At 42.0% G+C, this 19,905-nt stretch overlaps 1 protein-coding gene across 1 annotated transcript in view; it reads left to right on the forward strand.

Moving 5' to 3' along the window:
* The window catches only part of nbas (NBAS subunit of NRZ tethering complex), a 149,830-nt gene that overhangs the window by 83,118 nt on the left and 46,807 nt on the right, over nucleotides 1-19,905 (forward strand). The window contains exons 42-46 of the mRNA XM_053445252.1: nucleotides 4,882-5,105; nucleotides 5,268-5,378; nucleotides 11,223-11,473; nucleotides 15,404-15,744; nucleotides 17,707-17,931. Coding sequence (XP_053301227.1) covers nucleotides 4,882-5,105; nucleotides 5,268-5,378; nucleotides 11,223-11,473; nucleotides 15,404-15,744; nucleotides 17,707-17,931 — 1,152 coding nt within the window. The remainder of the gene's footprint in view (nucleotides 1-4,881; nucleotides 5,106-5,267; nucleotides 5,379-11,222; nucleotides 11,474-15,403; nucleotides 15,745-17,706; nucleotides 17,932-19,905) is intronic.

Here is a 19,905-nt window from a genome sequence, read left to right on the forward strand (position 1 = left end):
AACCTCTGTGGGATCCTCACCATGCAAAGAGTGTGTGTGTGTGTGTGATATTGATGATCGAATAATTAAGATCTAACCCTTGATATGGCTTACCCTGTAAAAGCAAAAAACAACTCTGGGTGGTTTGTATATTTTAAAACAAAAACTGTTGGTTATATGATATTTTAATAATAAGGAATATAGACCTGGGCTTTGTCTACTTTTAGATTGCTAGACAGATATGAGTATAGAGTGACACTCCAATTTACCACTAGTTATTACCAGGTTAAGGTTACATGTGGAAAAGGAATATCGGAATGATTGCAAGGTTATTTGATACAGATATTTTCACCCCTCAAAGGATGACTCCCAGTATATACATAAATAATTTTGATCACCAAATGTTTAGGGTTCTAATGTATGTTCCATGAAGTAAAAGGGATTTCTAAAGGGTGCAGCGACTGAACCATGATAACATGGGAAATCAAGGCTGAAAATGAGAGAACAAGCATGACTGAACTGATTTGAAACCGAGATGTAGACTTTATTTCTTTCTTTCCCCTCAAGCAGCTTCGCAGGAAAGAGGGGAAAAAAGATAAAAAGAGCCTGTGGCAGCAGTGGAACAGCTGAAGGGGGAGTTGGAGGGAGTTGGCTTCCTTCCAGCGATGTAACATCACACACTACGTTATGCAATTATACTTTATATGCAGTTTATACATTTGTCTTTTTGAAGAAAGACTAGAAATGTCTCTTTGAGATGCTTTGAAACTAAATAAGCAAGAAATTAGATAAGCGAGGGAACAAACGAGGAATTAGCATTGTCTGTGCTTAATTAGCCGGAAATTGGGATTGGAAAGAATACTTATTAGAGAGAGAACAGACTCCAGAGGTTCCATGAGGGGAGGGCGGGTTAAATAATTTCAGAGAAGCATGAAGAACTAGTGTATGTAGAGGTAAGGAAGGACAAAGTACTGCAGATGAATGGCGGAGGGAGCGAATGCAAACAGAATTTCATCATGAAAGCCTTATTTCAATAAAGTTCTTCAAACACAGGCCTGTCCATCACAGTTCCAGCACACTTTCTTCTCGCTCCCTGTGTTCTCCCTTTCGTGTCATTCTTCCTTGTCAGAAGACGGCGTCTAAAATGGTGCAAGCATTATCAATTACCATCGTCCGTTTTTCCCCCCCTCTCTTCCCCATTACTTTCTTCCTCCCATCTCCGGGCTTATCGTCCAACCCACACCCAACTTCCCTTCCTCTCTACACTTTCAATTTTCAGTCGTTTCTACCTACTCTTGTCCTCCCTCTATCCCTCCGCTCCTATGTCCTGCTTTTTGAAAGTTGGATCTGCCACCATGACTGCCGGTATGGCCACATACAGTGCCTTGCATAAGTATTCACCCCCCTTGGACTTTTTCCCATTATGTACTGTTACTAACTGGAATTCAAATAGACTTAAATAAACTTTTTCCCGTTTGATCAACAAAACATGCATAGTACTTTGGAGGTGCAAAATAAATTTTATTGTGACACAAACAATAATGAGAACAAAAAAGTTGACATCTGTTGGGTGCATAAGTATTCACCCCCCTGTGTCAATACTTGGTAGAACCCCTTTTCGCTGCAATTACAGCTGCAAGTCTTTTGGGGTATGTCTCTACCAGCTTTGCACATCTAGAGATGGAAAGGTTTGTCCATTCTTCTTGGCAAAAAAGATGAAGCTCAGTCAGATTGGATGGAGACCGTCTGTGAACCGCAATCTTCAAGTCTTGCCATAGATTCTCTATTGGATTGAGGTCTGGGCTTTGACTGGGCCATTTTAAGACATTAACATTCTTTAATCCAAACCATTCCTTTGTAGCTCTGGCTGTATGTTTAGGGTCATTGTCCTGCTGGAAGATGAACCTCCGCCCCAGTCTCAAGTCTTTTGCAGACTGCATCAGATTTTCTTCAAGGATTTCCCTGTATTTGGCTCCATCCATCTTTCCCTCTATTCTGACCAGTTTCCCTGTACCTGCTGAAGAGAAGCATCCCCACAGCATGATGCTACCACCACCATGTTTCACTGTTGGGATGGTGTGCTCAGGGTGATGGGCAGTGTTGGGTTTTCGCCACACATAGCGTTTTGCATTGAGGCCAAAAAGTTCAATTTTGGTCTCATCTGACCAGAGCACCTTCTTCCACATGTTTGCTGTGTCTCCCACATGGCTTCTGGCAAACTCCAAACAGGATTTTTTTATGGATCCCTTTCAACAATGGCTTTCTTCTTGCCACTCTTCCATAAAGGCCAGATTTGTGGAGTAGACGACTAATAGTTGTCCTTTGGACAGATTCTCCCACCTCAGCTGTGGATCTCTGCAACTCCTCCAGAGTAACCATGGGCCTCCTGGTTGCTTCTCTGATTAATTTTCTCCTTGTCCAACTCTTCAGTTTGGGTGGACGGCCTCCTCTTGGTAGGTTTGCGGTTGTGCCATATTCTTTCCATTTTCTTATGATGGATTTTATGGTGCTCAGAGAGATGTTCAAAGCTCTGGATATTTTTTTATAACCTAACCCTGCTTCATATTTCTCCACAACTTTATCCCTGACCTGTTTGGTGAGCTCCTTGGTCTTCATGATGCTGTTTGTTCAGTAATGATCTCCAACAAACTCTGAGTCCGTCACAGAACAGGTGTATTTATACTGAGATTAAATTGCAGACAGGTGGACCCTATTTACTAATTATGTGACTTGCAAATGTGACTTGTGAATGCAATTGGTCACACCACATCTTTGTTAGGGGTTTCACAGTAAAGGGGGTGAATACATATGCACTCAACACTTTTCAGATTTTTATTTGTAAATAATTGTGAAATCCATGTAATATTTCCCCCCACTTCCAAATGATGCACTATTTTGTGTTGGTCCATTACATAATTGTAATTTTAATCTGTGGTTATACCATGACAAAATGTAAAAAAGTCCAAAGGGGGTGAATACTTATGCAAGGCACTGTACATGCTAACAGCAGGAACAGACATACACACACACACACACACACACACACACACACACACACACACACACACACACACACCTTGGTTGTCAAGCTCACACTTTTCCAGCAGCCATACTTACCTTATGCAAATAAGATCAACAAATAAACCGTCACATCCTGCTGGGCGACAGCATTTAAGATGATAACAACCAAATTCAGGAGCTCATTTAATGAGAACAGAGGTGATGAAAGAGCTACAATATTTAACCTCAGTCTCACAAATTACTCCACTGTCTTATTCCACATCTGCCCGAATTATGGAAGCAATCAAGATTCTTTATACAATTCATTATTTTGTTAATTTAAAGTGTAAGAAAAACGTTGAATAGGGAATTGCCTGATTTGATTGAGGTGCAAGAAATAATTTGCTTTATTATTTGGTCTCAGCAAAGCATGAAGAGCTGCATTCTCTTCTGGAAAGTGCAGCCAATGCGGAAATGCCTGAAACATCTCAAACATCCCCTGATTGTTTCATCTACTGTGACCTAAAATGAATCATTACAAAATAATTCATAATAGAAAGAGTAATAAACAATCTTTCTTGCAGTTCAAGTTGGTTATGAGTTATAACAGTTACACAGTTGTCTAATGAGTAATGGTTGCCCACCAGGATAATGCTTTTTGTGCAGCATAGGATTTGATTTAATTTACATACTGGGAGTGACCACTGGGTCAGCTTTCCACAAATTAGCGTGAGAGTGGTGGCACTGATTCCAGTTCAATGAAGAGATTATAATGTCTGTCAAATGAATATGAGAAACAGATACTAGTGTGATACAGTGTGTCTATCATGCTCACAAAAGCTTTTCCATCTTTTGAGGTCTTGCTCCTTCTTCTTTGATAATGTAATCTCGTTGTGCCCTTTTCTTCTGCTGTGATTTAATGGCACTCGACTCTGTGTCACCAATTGTTCACCTCAAAGCACCAAACTCCAAATATTTGCATACCAATAGGGAACACATTTTAGATGTTATTTTCTTCTGCTGATATCAAAGTGTCCCTCTTTCCTTATTACCGACCTTGGATATTGTGCTTATGGAATTTACATATAGTAATAAAGATTCTTTCTAACCTTTTAAGAGTGTATTCTAAAAAGGAAACGTGATATTTAGAAGTTAAACTTTGAGACTATAAACAAATATATTTTGGCTTTTTCTTGACAGTGTTATTTTCTTTTTGACATTATTACTGCAAATTAGTCTTTAACATCACAATGAAGGCCATTGGCAAATTACACTGGCTTAATGTTTTTAAAGTTGGCAAGAATGATAAAGATTTTAAAGGTCCAGTCTTAAAGATTTAAGTGATTTATTGATGAAAATAAATATTTTACAAAATGTACAACTTTAATTTGCATTTGTTAACTGAAATAAGAAATTAATGCATTTTCATTAGCTTAGAATTACCCCTCATATATATATATAAGGAGCAGGTCCTTCCCACAGAACCCACCATATGGCACTACCATGTTTCTACAGTAGCTCAGAATATACAAATCAAATACTGGCATTTAGAGAGATTTCTCCTAAATGCTTGAAAAGGGAGGGGTCTTCCGTTTTTTGTAATGTCGAATCTCACCACTAGATGGCACTTACTCCTACACAAGGGTCCTTTAAGTGGTCAGATCAGTAGCCATCATTTTTATCCCCCTATGGCAAAGGGGCCAGTATCTACCAGTTCACTTTTTACTTGCTTTCATTCAGAGGAAGTGGGGCGTGATAATCATTTTCAGGATTACCACATTCTGCTCTTAGCACAATATCCATCCAATGTCCCCTTTCATCCGTGAGACCACAAGCATGAAATAACACATTCAGCCGCCGTTTGGGTGTAAACAGGAGAATTATATCCCCCTTTTTCTGCAGGCTGACCCCAAGGAGCTGATTCGATTGGTCACGCAGCACGTGTCTGCCTACTCGAGTTGGCCGGAGGATCTGAAGAAGTTGATAGGTCAGCTGCAAGTGTACAACGAGCGCCTTACTGACTTCACCCAGGCCCAGTTGTTGCAGGGGCTGGGCCGCGGCGTAGACGTCCAGCGCTTCAGCTCAGACTCCGACTACAAGAAGGAAACCATTCTTGGCCTCACAGAGTAAGCAGGGGTGGGACTGGACCACACCGTTACTACCATGTTTCCTAATTTGTAACCTTTGCAATTAGACATAATCCTTCCTAACGTCTGTCTGTGCTTGAATCATTTTTTACTTCACGCATTTTTTAAATGCTTGTGTGTGTTTGTCTGTATTTGTTTAAGGACCCTGGATGACAGCGTGTACAGAATCGCTCTATCTCTGGCGAAGCGCTACAGTGTGCCTCTGTGGGAGGTCTACATGACTCACCTTGAGTTCCTCTTCACAGACAGCGGGTAAATGCACTCACACTCATGCAAAAAACAAACACCTTCGCATTAGCTCTCTCACAGCATTGTTCCCATCTCCTTTCGCTCATCAGCGTAGTTCACATTGCTTGTGTCATCGCATCAGCTTGAATTCTTTTGCCTTGATAATGATGTTCTGGTACAGAAATAGTTGTGGCTCATGATTACTTATGTATTTCCATGTCTGTTATGATCTCTCTGGCTTATGCTGGGCTTACGCACTCATCCCTGAGTTAAAAGAAAGAAAGGTTCATTTAAGGCCACTTGAGTTGTTAAACATGGCTCATAAGCAAAGTAAATCAAAGGTGTGTGAGTGTGTCTGTGTGTGTGTGTGTGTGTGTGTGTGTGTGTGTGTGTGTGTGTGTGTGTGTGTGTGTGTGTGTGTGTGTGTGTGTGTGTGTGTGTGTGTGTGTGTGTGTGTGTGTGTGTGTGTGTGTGTGTGTGTGTGTGTGGTGGGTGGGTGGGTGGGTGGGTGTGATAGAAAGAGAGAGGGAGTGTAAGTGTGTTTATAATTTATTTGTCCTCCGACTTCATACCCATAGGATCTGACTAGGTCTGCACCTTTCCTTGTTTAATATAATTCCTTTTCAGTGCTTTCAATATGTGTGTGTGTCCGTGTGTGTTTGCATGAACACGTTTGTGTGAATCTGTGATAAATATCCCCCTGTCACATCCTGATATAAGGAAATGGTTTATAGACTCCCCTTAACGATAAATTAAACACCCACCCCTTCAGAAAACCCTACCATGTTTTGTGTGTGCTTTTGTATGCTTGTGTGTGTGTGTGTGTGTGTGTGTGTGTGTGTGTGTGTGTGTGTGTGTGTGTGTGTGTGTGTGTGTGTGTGTGTGTGTGTGTGTGTGTGTGTGTGTGTGTGTGTGTGTGTGTGTGTGTGTGTGTGTGTGTGTGTTTGTCTGTGTGTGAGGTGGTAAATGAGAGTGATTTTTGTCCAAATTGTCAAGATTGTGACAAATGCATGAAAAATATTCATATGCATCTGCAATATTGATTAAAAACATGGGTGGACGCTATGACTGATATAAATAGACCAGACGGTGTAAAACTGCAGACAGAAGCACAGGTGCAAGATGGAATTTAGACTTTTATTGATCCCTGCAGGGAAACTGCTATTACACAGACAAACACACACACACACACACACCCTGGTAATTCTGATGCCACTATGGATATCTGCAGCACTTTAGGTGTAATAACACGATGAAAGGGTGATTAATGAGTAAATGCATAAATGTACAGTATTTGAGAAAAAATTAATGGAAAGAACTGCTGAGCTCTAAGCGCTGAGCTTTACAAACACACAGGATGGAGCGAAAGGTCATTAGGAAGAGAGAATTAACCCCAGAATCAGTGAGTGGAGGGAGGGAGGAGCAGATAAATGGAGGAAGTAGAGATGGATGATAGACCTGGAGAGTCCCTGCACCACTGTTAACACAGAATAGACGCTTTGGAGGAATCAATGCGCTGCTAAACACCGACATCGTCACCTGCACGTTAGGGACATGAATTTCAACAAGTAATGATATTTTAATGACACCTATTAAAAACATTTATAAATTATCGAACACAGGAAGGTGCAGATGTGCTCTCCAGAAGTCACCTGTCAATTCGCTTGTAGCATATTTGGGTTTTTTAAGCTTTTCTTGTTCTATTTTTCTCTACCCACAATTATTTGTATGTATTTAGTTTGGTTTCAGCTGTTGGGAAATCAGTTTTCCCCGAGAGAGAACGGCTTCTATCTTGCAAGAGGAAATACTTGCAAATGTTTCTTTAAAAAATATAACCATTAGACTTAGATTTTTACTTAACATCACTGATACTCGTCTTGCTGGAGTTGTTATTGATTCATTTTGGATGAAGGAAATGAACCGTGGATGACTTCAGGCTGCACACACAGATAATTTAGTGTATTATTTCCTGAATTTTTTGAAAATATATTAAGTGTGAATATTTTGAAATTCATCCTCTCTATCTTTCTGTTGCTGCAGTTTCATACTAGGTGTCTTTTGTCCTTTATCGTCGTATTGTTTTGTTATAGAAACGTACAAATTATAAGGCAGCGATTGTTTATTTTCCATATCGGTTGATCCCTACAAACGAGTTTAGATGTGTGCATGAGGATGTTGACATGTAACGAGCCGTCACCTTAGAGCAAACACACGCAGCTATTTGCCTCATGCTGTTGACGTTCTACATTTAATTATCTCGAATATTTCTCTCAAATTAAGGTACTGCAATCTTGCGTCTTGCGGTGCGTTCATTTGAGTGTGTGTAGCATGCTAATGAGCTTCCCTGGAGAAAAGTATTTGTAGCCTTCAGTGTGAATGTGGCTCGTGCTGCTGCTACACACAGGTTGGCTTCGGTTCATGTGTTCAGCTGCAGTCGTTTGGTTCTGCTGCTGGTTTCTCTGTTATTTAGGGATTATTGAAGCGCTGTCCACGGTTACCCTGCAGGGTTCAGACCCCAAACGTGACCATGACCTCGAGCGTGACTGTAAGCCTGCTGCCTGGACTCATGGGGGCTGAACCCCTAAGAGCAGGACCTGAACTGACAAATATAATTGCATAACCTTTGGTTGAGTAATGGTGCCACTTGTACAAAAACTGTATTTCTGACTGACTTGAAACTTGGACTACTTCAGGCAGGTCATGCCGTATACATGGCTCATGGGCAATTAGGTTTGATACCTCAGACAATGCAGTCGGTTCCCTTCTACCACCCACTCCTCTTTTATGCTGCTGTCACCCTGCTGGTCCCTGTGTGATAATATTGGAATAGGAAAAATGAGTTTCTTACCTGTCAGAAATCACAACTATATATATTTAGCCATGCTAGCAGAGGTGCTCTAAATGTGGCATTATCAGTTGGTCAGTATGTTTGTCACCATTGCTCTAAATACCATCATCTTGTCAAAATGATGTCTTTTGTCCAAGTACCTGCTAAACAAATCTAATAGGTGTTAGTTGTCTTTCTCCTCTGTTAGCATTATTATAGATTTTATGGCCGGTCACTTTTCAACTTTGATCTCATAGTTTCTTGATCTAGCAATGACCTTTTTGAGAAAAAAAAAGATCCATATAGTGCAGTTACCCTTCAGGGGCTGGTTCAAACCAAAACTTGAGCTAAAAGAAAAGATCAGTTTATGTTTTTACTTATCTGACGAACAGAAAATATACCAATAGTGCTCCATTGTTAATGGATTTGAAACTAGCCAAATGTTAGTTAACGGTTAAAATAATATGGATTATGTTGCCAGTGTCTTAATGATCTGTTATTTGTTATTTATTTAAATGCTAATTTGTGTGTGAGTGTAATTGCACAGGTTTAATTGGGTAAAATCATAGTTAATCGTCCTGTTTTGATATCATTAACAATGCGTACTGGCAGAAGAAAGCCTGACTATGAAGAAGGGAAACAGCTGTGCGCATCTGACCTGCTGCAAAGAAATACAATTTGGCTGCAATGGTCGTACTATTTAAAGAGCATTTCTAGTCTTGGCGACCAATCAAAGCACTTTACTCTACAAGTCTTGTCTTTTATCACACAACACCTATCAGGGCAATTCGGTATCCAAGGACACTTTGGCGAACTGAGGAGCCGGGGATCAAACCACCGGACCTCTGGTCAGTGGATGACCCACTCCTCTTACTGAGCTGCCCGTGCAATGAACTCTACCATTAAAATGCACTCTTACACCCCCTGGACTGTAATTTGTAAACAAATTAGAAGCACAAATCATAAAAGAGGAATAATAAAAAATTACAGCTTGCATAAATTGCAGTACAATGATGTACTGAATAATCATCAGTGCTCTGGCAGACCTCTCCCAGAGTGTGTTTCTAGTTGTCTGATTACCATGGTAATTAAATAGGCCTGTGAATGTAAGAATAATTGGAGCCTAATGCTGCTTTTTTTGCTCAGACCTGACAGAAGTAACAACAAACACAATGTGGTAATGTGATACGGGGAAGAAGGGAGAGGAAGAGCACGGAGAATGAGGAATACTCAACTGGATTAATTGGTTCCTAACTTCGTTTTCTTTTTTAAAATACAAAAGATTGTAATGAGGAGCTCTGACATTAGAGCCTCACGAGTGCAGCCGGAACAGAGCAGAAAACTGTGAGAGAGAAATACCACCAAGAGAGCAGCATCCGCACGGGAAGCACTCACTAGACTCGTAATACAACTATCAGGGACGGAGATGCCGAAACTAAAAGAGGGTGAAAGCCGCGGAGAAAGAGGAGAGGAGGTGGTCGCAACCCGAGCAAAGAGGGGTACAAGTCGTTTTTTTGAAAGAGATGACGACAGCCTGGCCTTGAGGAACTGGAGTGACACCAACGCTGGACACAAACCACTTCACGCAGCCGTGTGTTTTCCTGCCTGTGCCCGCTCCCAACCCTCAAACAGCCCTCACACCATTGTCCTCTTGCCTTTCAGTCACTATGGAGCTAATGTGATTAGAAAGTGGAACATCAGACCTTGACCAGGGTCTCAGGCCTCCTGTTTGTTTGTGCACTTAGCAGTCGCTTGTTGTGTTGACTCCAGTCTTATTGGAGCCCCTGTTGTGAGGGTGATTAATGTTATTTACATTATCGAGCCCATTGTCCTCTGCCGCGCGCCATCTATACTTTTTTCATTAGCGAAAGCCTCCCGGCCGGCTCTGATGGAGTGCCCAGAGGAAACATTGTCCTCTTTGATGTCGTCCCCGTTCCCACAGATAAACAGACGCGCACGTTACCGCGCTCGCAGACAAGTCACCGGTTTTCTCCAAGCACCAGGCCGGCTGCCAACATCTTCCCTCTCCTCGCCTTTGCCTCTTAATGCTTTGTATCTTTCCTTGTTTAGATCTTATTTCTTTGGTTCTTTAGTTTGTTTGTGTTTCTTTTTCATTTGTTTATTGGGGTTTCTTTTAAAAGCAAAGCCGTGCACAACTTGAACAAATTGCTGAAAAGGTTTCCGCGGAGATATCTTCCACTCTATGAACTCAGCATTTCACCCTCATCTTCACCGCCTTTCTGATTCTCTACATTTTGCTCTGTCGCTCCGTCTCTCTTTTCTCTCAAACGGTCTCAAATTTGCCATTTTCATATCAGAGCTGACCAAGTTCTTCCACGTTTTTCTCAGTAGTAATCTATAAAGTCCTCATCATGTCTTTTGTGGGGCAGGGACTGTATCTTTGGTGATAAGCTTGGAGATTGCTGTGCTGTCTTTGGCAAAGCAGTTTCCGTAAAGCACCACCAAATATTCCCCAGTGCTGTTTTTCTTCTCCTTTTGATGGTTGAGGAAATTACTTTTTTTCCGTCAGTGGTGCTGTTTTGTCTTATCTTTTTCAGGCATGGTGGCGGCTGCTTCTAATGTGAACCACTTAGATCCTCACATGTTTTTTTGTCCAGCAAACAGCTGTTTCTGATGCCAGAATCTTAAAGCTTTTTCATAACCGGTAAAACCAGTATATATTTTCTGCAGAGAGGACGTATCTCACACAGCAGGTGTTTACAGCAGCAAATGTACAAAGCTTTGAACACAGGATAGACCGGATTATTATTGTATTTATTGGTATTAAAACTTTTGGGATTATTACTGCACTTGCCATTAGAAATTGCTAACTACATTTATTTACATAAACTCATTATTTTGTCTATTTTTGTTTTGTCTGACTTTCTTTTCTCTATCTCTCTTCTTTCTACATTTCTTCTCTTTATTTCTGTCTTTTTCTCTCGTTCCGTTTCTCTCCCTCTTCTTCCTTCAACCCTACCTTCCGTCAATCCTAAACCTCTCTTCCTCTTTCTTTCTTTCTTTCTTTCTTTCGCCTCTAGTTTTTCCACTAAGGATATTGAATCCCGGAGCGAGTCCCTTCGTCTCTTTGACACTTTGAAGACTGACCCCCAGGCGTTCTACAGCCACATGACCAAGTACGTTCTGCCGACTGTGGAAGGAACTGACCTCGGCCGCTTGCTCTACTACTACACCCTCCTGGACGCTGCAGGCTGTGAGCCTCACGTCACGACCACCATCAAGCCGGACTCCCATGTCAAAATGCTCAAGAAGCTTCGAGCTGTCGCCAACGGTGAGTCACTTGTAATTTCTATTCCTGTGTCGTTGTGATGCAGATGGTGAAGCCGCCTCATAACCCGAGGGCAATTTACAAGAAGAAGAAAACGCAGGAGTAGCATGTGTGTATCAGACAAATGTAGCCAATGTGTATAGAGAAATAAGCTTTGACAAATGTGTTCAGTGATTGGTGTGTAACTGGGTGCTCACAACTGAGGGTTCAAATCCACACACATCCAGTTTGCCAACCAATTTGTGCACATGTAAAGCATTTTCTACAAATGCACACATCACAAACTGAATATAATAAACATTTGACTCACAAATTTGTAACTTTACAGATCTAATTCTGTTCGGCATAGACTCACACAGAATAACGAATGGATGCCACGTGCTGGGGCATTCTGGGTTTTCTGTGAATTTGTGTCTCATTTTTGGAAAGATGTTTGTCTAAATGGACACAGTAGCTTGTCACACCTCGATTAGAATACATTCATTGAAGAGTAAATGCAAGTTTAAATACAGATATGTGGTACCTAATGAAACAAATCATTGAAGGCATTTGTGAATCCCTTTTTTCTAACACCCTCTCTCGTCATGTTAGCTGAATCCAGTCCATAATCTACTACATTCTTCCTTGGATCATGCCCCAACCCTCCACAAAACATTTCATGGAAAAAGGCTCTGTAGACTTTAAGTGATCCGGCTTATAGTCCGATCGACAGACAGACAGATTAATACCTAAAATGATGTTTATTAATGAAGTGGAAGTCAATCTTGCTTCAAAATGTCATGGTTCTATCTATGAATCAAAAGGAAAACATTTCAAAAAGTGGTGGTTAGAGTCAATTAAACTTTGAACGCCGTTTAAAATGTACAGAACTGGCAATGGCCCTATTATGTCAAATAATCTGGTTTCTGAGAAGTAAGACATTTGAAGGATAAATGAATTACTCTATTATTGTTGGGAAATCCGCCTCAAGACTTTAATGTCAAGAAATCAAGTCCCCTGTTGAGGACTTGAATCAAATCCCCCATGACATGATTGATGACTCACAGACAGATGCTGATGTTCCCTCTGGCCGGTCGATAACCTCTGAGCCACAGATTGTCATCTATAGTTAAAGAAATCAACAGCTGAAATCATAAATCCATGGTATACTTCTGCTGCCGGATAAAACAAGCAAATCTTCATACATTTTTTTTCTCTTAGCAGCACATAAAATACCCCTAATGTTTTCTTTTATCTCGACCTGGTCTTGTCTTTTGATCTCACTGTACCTCTTCTGCTCCGCCAACTCTCATGTATAATAATTCTAAAACTGAAAACGGGATTAAAACAGACATAACCATTCACCTTTCCTATAAACGTGAAGACACATCCACCTCGGTGCCAGCGCTCAACAGACACAGGCTGAACCCGCTCCAAGGACATCACGTCCAGGTTGCAGCGTGTCAGCCTGCTTAAACTTTGTTGTGTACAGGTGGAGGTGGTGTCACTTCTCGGTGAAGTTCAGTAAAGGTCAGCCGGGTGTCAGCTGTGTTTTCACGCCTCACTTCTTCCTGCTGCTCCAGATAGCACCACAGCTTTTGCCGGTGACACATGTCTCCGTTAAACAGCCCTAAACACACATACACGCACACCTGTGAGTCATCCACATCAAGATGCATTTTTTTGACATAAACCCACAAAAAGTGGAATTTGCCTCTAAACTCTCACTGCCACTGCTGCATTTCAGTCTCACTCACATCCCTGCTGTACATTAGCAAACGGTTTGCCAGGCCCCAGTTACTCTTGCACAGAACATAAGCAGTTTACAGTGGTGCCAGTGGAATTTCTATTTTCTTAATGTTTTTTCAAACTGTGTTTTTTGGATTTCAGACAGTGGGACAAAACAGCTAAGGGCTAAACAGTTGTTAGGAGCATATTTCGGCTGTTGAGAGCTAGGAAATTAGGCTAACTTGTTTGTATTCAGGATATTTGTGAGAGTTGCAGATGCATTTCCCTCTTTGTGTGTAGGCGCTGGCTTCAACACTCTGAGGAGATACGACAGTGGGTAGTTGTTCACAAGGGTTTTTTAAATAGCATAATCTAAAACACCACATACAACTAGAGTGTTAGTGATGTCTTCATAGTTGGATGTAGAGCTTTGTAACCTTGTAGCTCGGTTTTCTATTGCCCATTCAAGAAAATGTACATGAACATATGATTTAAGCCGTTGCTGACACGACACTATTGCTGTTGAATTTCTGGCTGTGGCAGGACAAGCTTTTTAAATTCTGAGTAGCTCTCTTACTACAGCCACATGCAAAATCTAAAACAAAGCTACAACTGAACATTAGCTGTACACACACACACACACACACACACATACACACACACACACACACACACACACACAAGTATATGTGGGCAGGTACACCACCAATTTAATTAATAATCTTGTGCTGACAAATAGACTGACTTTTTGATAATAACACTCCCTGAATCGCTCTCTGTCACACACGCTTACACACAGACAGACACACACGTGTAACCGTTCAAATGCAACCCACACATTCACACTCCTGTAGAAAACTGACACACAGTCTGTTGCGGTGTCTCTAGGGCCACAAACTTTCTACTAACGCTATCCAACTTTGACACGAACACACACACACACACACAAACACACACACACATATTCTCATACACATACCAGCTCTAAATTGCAAATTTTCCGTCCTGAACAGACACATGCAAACTAACCCACACAGACCCACTTACAGAGAGGCATACAGACGCTGCTGCAGAGACAGGTGGTGTGTGACCAATATTCATCACAATTTCAGACACAGTACCAGGTGACTGTCTGAGAGAGCTCTCCTGAGGATGAGAATGAGATGCTGCTGGGGTTCTGAAGAGACAGTGGCAGAGAGAGGAGTGGGTGGGACAAGGGGAAAGAGACAGAGAGTACACGTGTAAGTGCATGTACGTCTTATCTGCAGTTTAAGTGTCCGTCTGGGCCTGTCTGAGTTGTAAGTGTCGTCTGTGTGTACTCGGCTGAGTTTGGTGTGAGTGTGTGTGTGGGTGAGGGGGGAGGTTCTGATCAGGGTTGACTGAGCCCTCCCCACCGGCAGACCAGTCTTAAATATTTAAAGCCCAGACAGGCTGTGGTGTTGCAACCGTAATGTGTCTGTCTGATAATGCTGGAGACCAAGCATGTCACCAGTTCTCTCTGTCTGTCTCACTCTCTTTCTCTCTCTCTCTCTCTCTCTCTCTCACTCACACACACACACACACACACACACACACACACACACATACACAGTCTGGGGGATGTGATGCACATGGACAGACCCACGGACAACCTCTACCCCTTGGCATGCCAACACAGACAGACAGCAGCCCTTTCACACTCAGGTCACACGCTGTCTTTGTTGTGCACTTTAACCTCTTACTGTCGTCACTTATTCATGTCTCCACGCCGCGCTTGTGTCATGCGAGGAAACATTGAACTTCCTGTGCATTTTGGATCACTGTAATTAACCTGGCAGTGCTAAACTAAATGTGCAATGCCTGAAAATGCTCCCTGTGTTTTTTAATATACACATCATGTCCAGAATTGTATTATGTACCATACAAATAAGTTGTTTTATATATTACACAGTTTACAGAAACGCGACCTTATATTAAACTCCTACCTCTTATTACTACATTTGATATCAACACTTTAATGGCTCAGTCGCAACAACCAGGGCAAGGAGCTGCGGAAGGTAATGTGTACGAGGACGTGAGGGAGCCCTCTAGTCTGCGTGGTACCTTTTTGTGTACATACAATGAGTTATTAGCACAGGGGATTGGTTAAAGGAAAACACATTCTAAATGTATTCGATAAAGTGTAGAAATGTCAGCACATTTTTAAAGCTTCTAATGCATTCACAACAAATGTCTTTCTCTTTGCAGGCTTGGATTACCGCAAGCTCACCGATGAATCCTTGGATCCGCTGGTCACTCTGCAGTCAGTACTGACCAGTCAGAACGTACTGTCCATCTCCAAACTCGCCAATCGGCTGCCTGTGCCCGGTGGCGGAGGAGCAACGGTCTCCCCCAGTGCGGTCCATTCGGTTTGGCTGCAGAAGCTGTTTTGGAAAGGAGACCCCCAGTTGCTGAAGAGGCCCCCACAGAGCGACCCAGACTACCTGCACGCTTACGACACCTGTGCCAAGTATCTGGACCGACTGGTCCCGGCCGACGCGGTTCACCTCCTGGATAATATCACCTTCTCATCTGACGCGGCCAAAATTGTGAGTCTAAACTGGGCCAGAAAACAACTAACTGAATTATTACAATTTTCATATGAATACTAAAAACTAGTAGGACACAGTAAAGTATGAAAGAGGCTACAGTGTTTCACACAGGAACTGGTTGGGGTTGGAAACCTTATTAAAAAAATTTGGATCATTAAAACCACAATTACATATTTTATTCTGTTCACCTCATCACTCGATCACTTTATAAATCAATTCAATTCATAATATCATAACATTGGGCAAGAAATATCCGCCACATAATTGCAACATTAAAAACTGTCCTGCAGAGTACTTAAACGTACAATACGTAAATTTAGCAAGGAGGGGTCTCTCACTCAACGATAACAAAAGGGCTAGTGTTCTTGTGTCATGTTTCCTTTTACTGGGAGAGCTTCGGAGACAGAACGCTAAGAAGGACAAGTACAAACAATGGACCCTCACTGACTGACTAGCAGTTTGCTTTTCATTAGTCATATACGTCCTTAACCCGGGAAGTTGTTGCAAAGATGGAACAAAGAATTGGTAAAGAGGATAAATGGCGCAATTTGATGAGAATTACACATCCTGTCACTTTAAATATAATTGGTGGATTTCTCTGGGTTTTAGCATTGTTGTTAATATTTTTGATAATGCAAGAAGTGCACAAGAGAACAAAATAGCTCTAGCCATTTGTAGACAAGTTAATGAAGAATTGTTACATATTATATATTAATCCTTTTTTCTCATTTGCACCCTGCAGCATTACCTCTAGACGCTTCCATTTGTTAAAGCCCATCTTTTCCCCCATGACTCCAGGGGAGCTAATTGATCCCTCTCTATTTCAGAGCCAATTAAACCTCAACTCCCAGCAGGCATTGTTTTCCCACTGTGCTTTTTAACATGCTGAATAACTTCCTCCGGATCCCACTGACTGCTCCTTCTTCCCTCACCTTCCTTCTCTCTTCCTTTTTTTTCCTGACCTTTCTGAACCCTTGAAATTGAGAATCGTGACCCCCCTCATTGTTCAAAATGCTTCTGACCTTTTGCACCCCCATGGTCCCCCATGATAGATTGATCCATTCCCCACAAGGCCAAGGGGCGAGATGGATGGCAAGACTTAGCTTACCTCATACTGGGCATATTTCTAAAGGGCTAGGGAGGCAGTTGGCATTTTCCCTACTTTGAAGTATTGATCTCTAATAACCTCTTGAGCAGAGATATCCTCTGTTCCTCAACCCCCAACCGGTTTGTCCAAGGCTTGAACTGACATTGGTTGTGAATGCCTACATGTACCTCTACAGTTAAAGACCAGCTTGCAGATGAAACAGCAGACCACATACAGCCTGACACACAAACACATACACACACTTCCCCTTAAAAGTAATAATAATGGTTTGTCATGTAACTCCATTTGAGAGATTGTCCTGTCCTGGCCGTCAGGCTGTGTGTGAGAAGTATTTATCTGGGTGTGTGGCTGGGCTAGCTGGAAGTGTGAAGTCGGGTGATTTTTAAGCGTCTTCTTGGTGCAAGTGTGTGTGTGTGTGTGTGGGGCCTGTCAGCGCCTGTGTGCATTCATTCAAGAGAGCAAAACCTGCTACAGCCAAAGGCCTTCTCTTCTCCCCATGAATGGGGAACCTGCTCTCACCGAATAGAATCAATTACACCAGGCTGGCAGCTATGATTTTAGCCTCCCTCTCAAATAAACAAAGACTCCTCACACACACACACACACACACACACACACACACACACACACACATACACACACACACAACTTCTAGCTCCTGATGTTACTTTGGCACTGATAGACTGGGTTGCACCTGTCTTAACTTTAAAATGTTAAGTGTGAAATTAATGGTTATAACCTGTGCACCTCCCTCTTCATCTGCTCCTTCAATTTGACCCCTCCGAAATTTCCTTATCCCCCTTCTTATCCTCTGCTGTCTATTCCCTATGTCCATCCTATCCCATCTCCAGCTGAGCATCCAGGCGAGGTCGGAGGTGATAAAGCGAGCCACCAAGGGCCTGCGCCAGCTGGCCGAGAAGAGCCGGAAGAGAGGAGGCGATGGTGGCGGGGAGCACGAGGGGATGGGCCCAGCGGGGATGACTTTTGATGAGGCTCTGGCGCACCTGCAACAATCTCAGGCCCACCTGGACACTCTGAGCCATGACATCATTCTGTCGTTCAGAGACAGCCAGCAGGTAGAACCCATCTTCCCAAGTAACAATATATATATCATACAGAATATTTATTTTTAAGCGTTGCAAAGATTTCCCATTGTTGAATATAATTGTTATGTTTGTTGAAGATAGCGGTCTTTCAGTTTGAGAGCCCCCATTGTGGGACTGTTAGCTTTACTTCGGATGGTCGGCCACTACAGGACTCTGAAAGAAGTAAAGCAAACGTACCCACAATGGGCCAAGAACACTACGTCTGTCATTCTATTGGTTGGGATATATTGTCAGAATAGTTGCACAAAAAATCCAAGTGGAGAAGCTGAAAGCAGAGGAGAAATAAGAGCAGATGTTTCAGGCACACAGAAGCAGTGTGATATGTCCAGGCAACAAATGATCTGAGTTCAAGTGCACAACCAGAGCAAATCCAAGCAGGGACTATTCAAGTGTTTGAGTGAAAGCTTTACAAAATCTGAATGTGAAATCAATCAAACTCCTGCTCGCAAACAGAAAGACGACACTCAAAGATCAAAAAAAAAACACACAATGTCAGGGAATGCGGACATAGACGCTTATTATTTGCTGCAGGTATCCATAGTTACAATAGAATTAATCATCAGTATGATTTTGATGTGTATGTGTAAGAAACCCAAGATATTGCATTAAAATGTTCTTTAAAAGAATATCCTGTGCTAAAGTGGAAAGAAGAGGGGAAGAAGAAACTGTTCCAGAATGAGACTTACTTTAATTAACTTGATAGTCTTAATTATATACTGCACTGCTCACAAGTTTTGAATTAGTGTACAGATCATATCACTAGAGTATCTTTTCTATTACTAAAAGGGCACTTATAACACTAGTTATAAAGCAAATCACATGCTTTATCATGTAACTGAAGGTAAAGCACAAAAGTGAGCACAAATACAACATGGATAGTTTTAGGGTCTTTGTTTCATTCTTTTTATTTAACTAAAACTCCAAAACTTTGATAAACTTACAAACGTATCATCTGCCTTTGTGATGTGCACACACACACACACACACACACACACACACATTTGAAGACTCACATCCTGTTACCCTGATTGTTCATGAGGTCACCTTTAATTTGACATACAGGTTGTGCCTGTACTTGTTGATGTGCTGCGTATATACGTTTGTGTGCGTGTTGTATCTTTCTGTGGTGGTTCTGCTCTACTGAGCTCTCCCCGGCCTCACTGGGACCAGTCAAGGGTATATTAATGTAAATCTACGGGCTGTTGTTTCAAATGAGCCCTGCCGTATGGCTATATATACAGTACGTACACCGTGCAGTATCTCATTAGGCAAAGTCACAGTGACTTAGTCCATTGTCACCTCCTCAGGGCTGGCCATCTCTCTGTCCCTTTCTGAGTGTGTGTGTGTGTGTGTGTGTGTGTGTGTGTGTGTGTGTGCATAAAGATGCACGTAGAGATGTGGAGAGTAGACATTATGATTTGACAAGCCGATCGTTGCTATGCGACCATGTGATTACCCATGAAAAGTGGTCATTTCTGAGCCCCACACTTTGCAAGTTGATATTAATAATATAAATGTTTAGCTCTTGGTTTATCTGTGTTTAAAAAAATGATACCCCTACATAACTGAAAGGAAGATACAGGCAGCACAAGAGCAGAGCTGTAGGCTGAAACTGCAGTTGCACACAGACACACAAACACACAAACACGCGCACACACACCACAAGCTCTACAATAAAACTTACCTTCTACTGGTGCAGGGAGCAATTGTATCCTTGGAGATAGATAAAAAGGATATAAGAACCAGGAGAGGGAAGATTGGTAGAGAAAGATAGATAGAAGGAAGGAGCCCTGTGTGAGACTCTGCTACCCTGTACTGGGGTCATTTATCAAGTGTACGTGACCAGCTGCTGGGAATTATAGTGGATCACAGAGGAATCCACCACAGGCGCCTTGACCTGCTACGGACAGAAGAGTACACACTGCGGATATTGTACAGTATGTG

This window comes from Pleuronectes platessa, chromosome 17, assembly GCF_947347685.1.
Source record: "Pleuronectes platessa chromosome 17, fPlePla1.1, whole genome shotgun sequence".
Taxonomy (NCBI): domain Eukaryota; kingdom Metazoa; phylum Chordata; class Actinopteri; order Pleuronectiformes; family Pleuronectidae; genus Pleuronectes; species Pleuronectes platessa.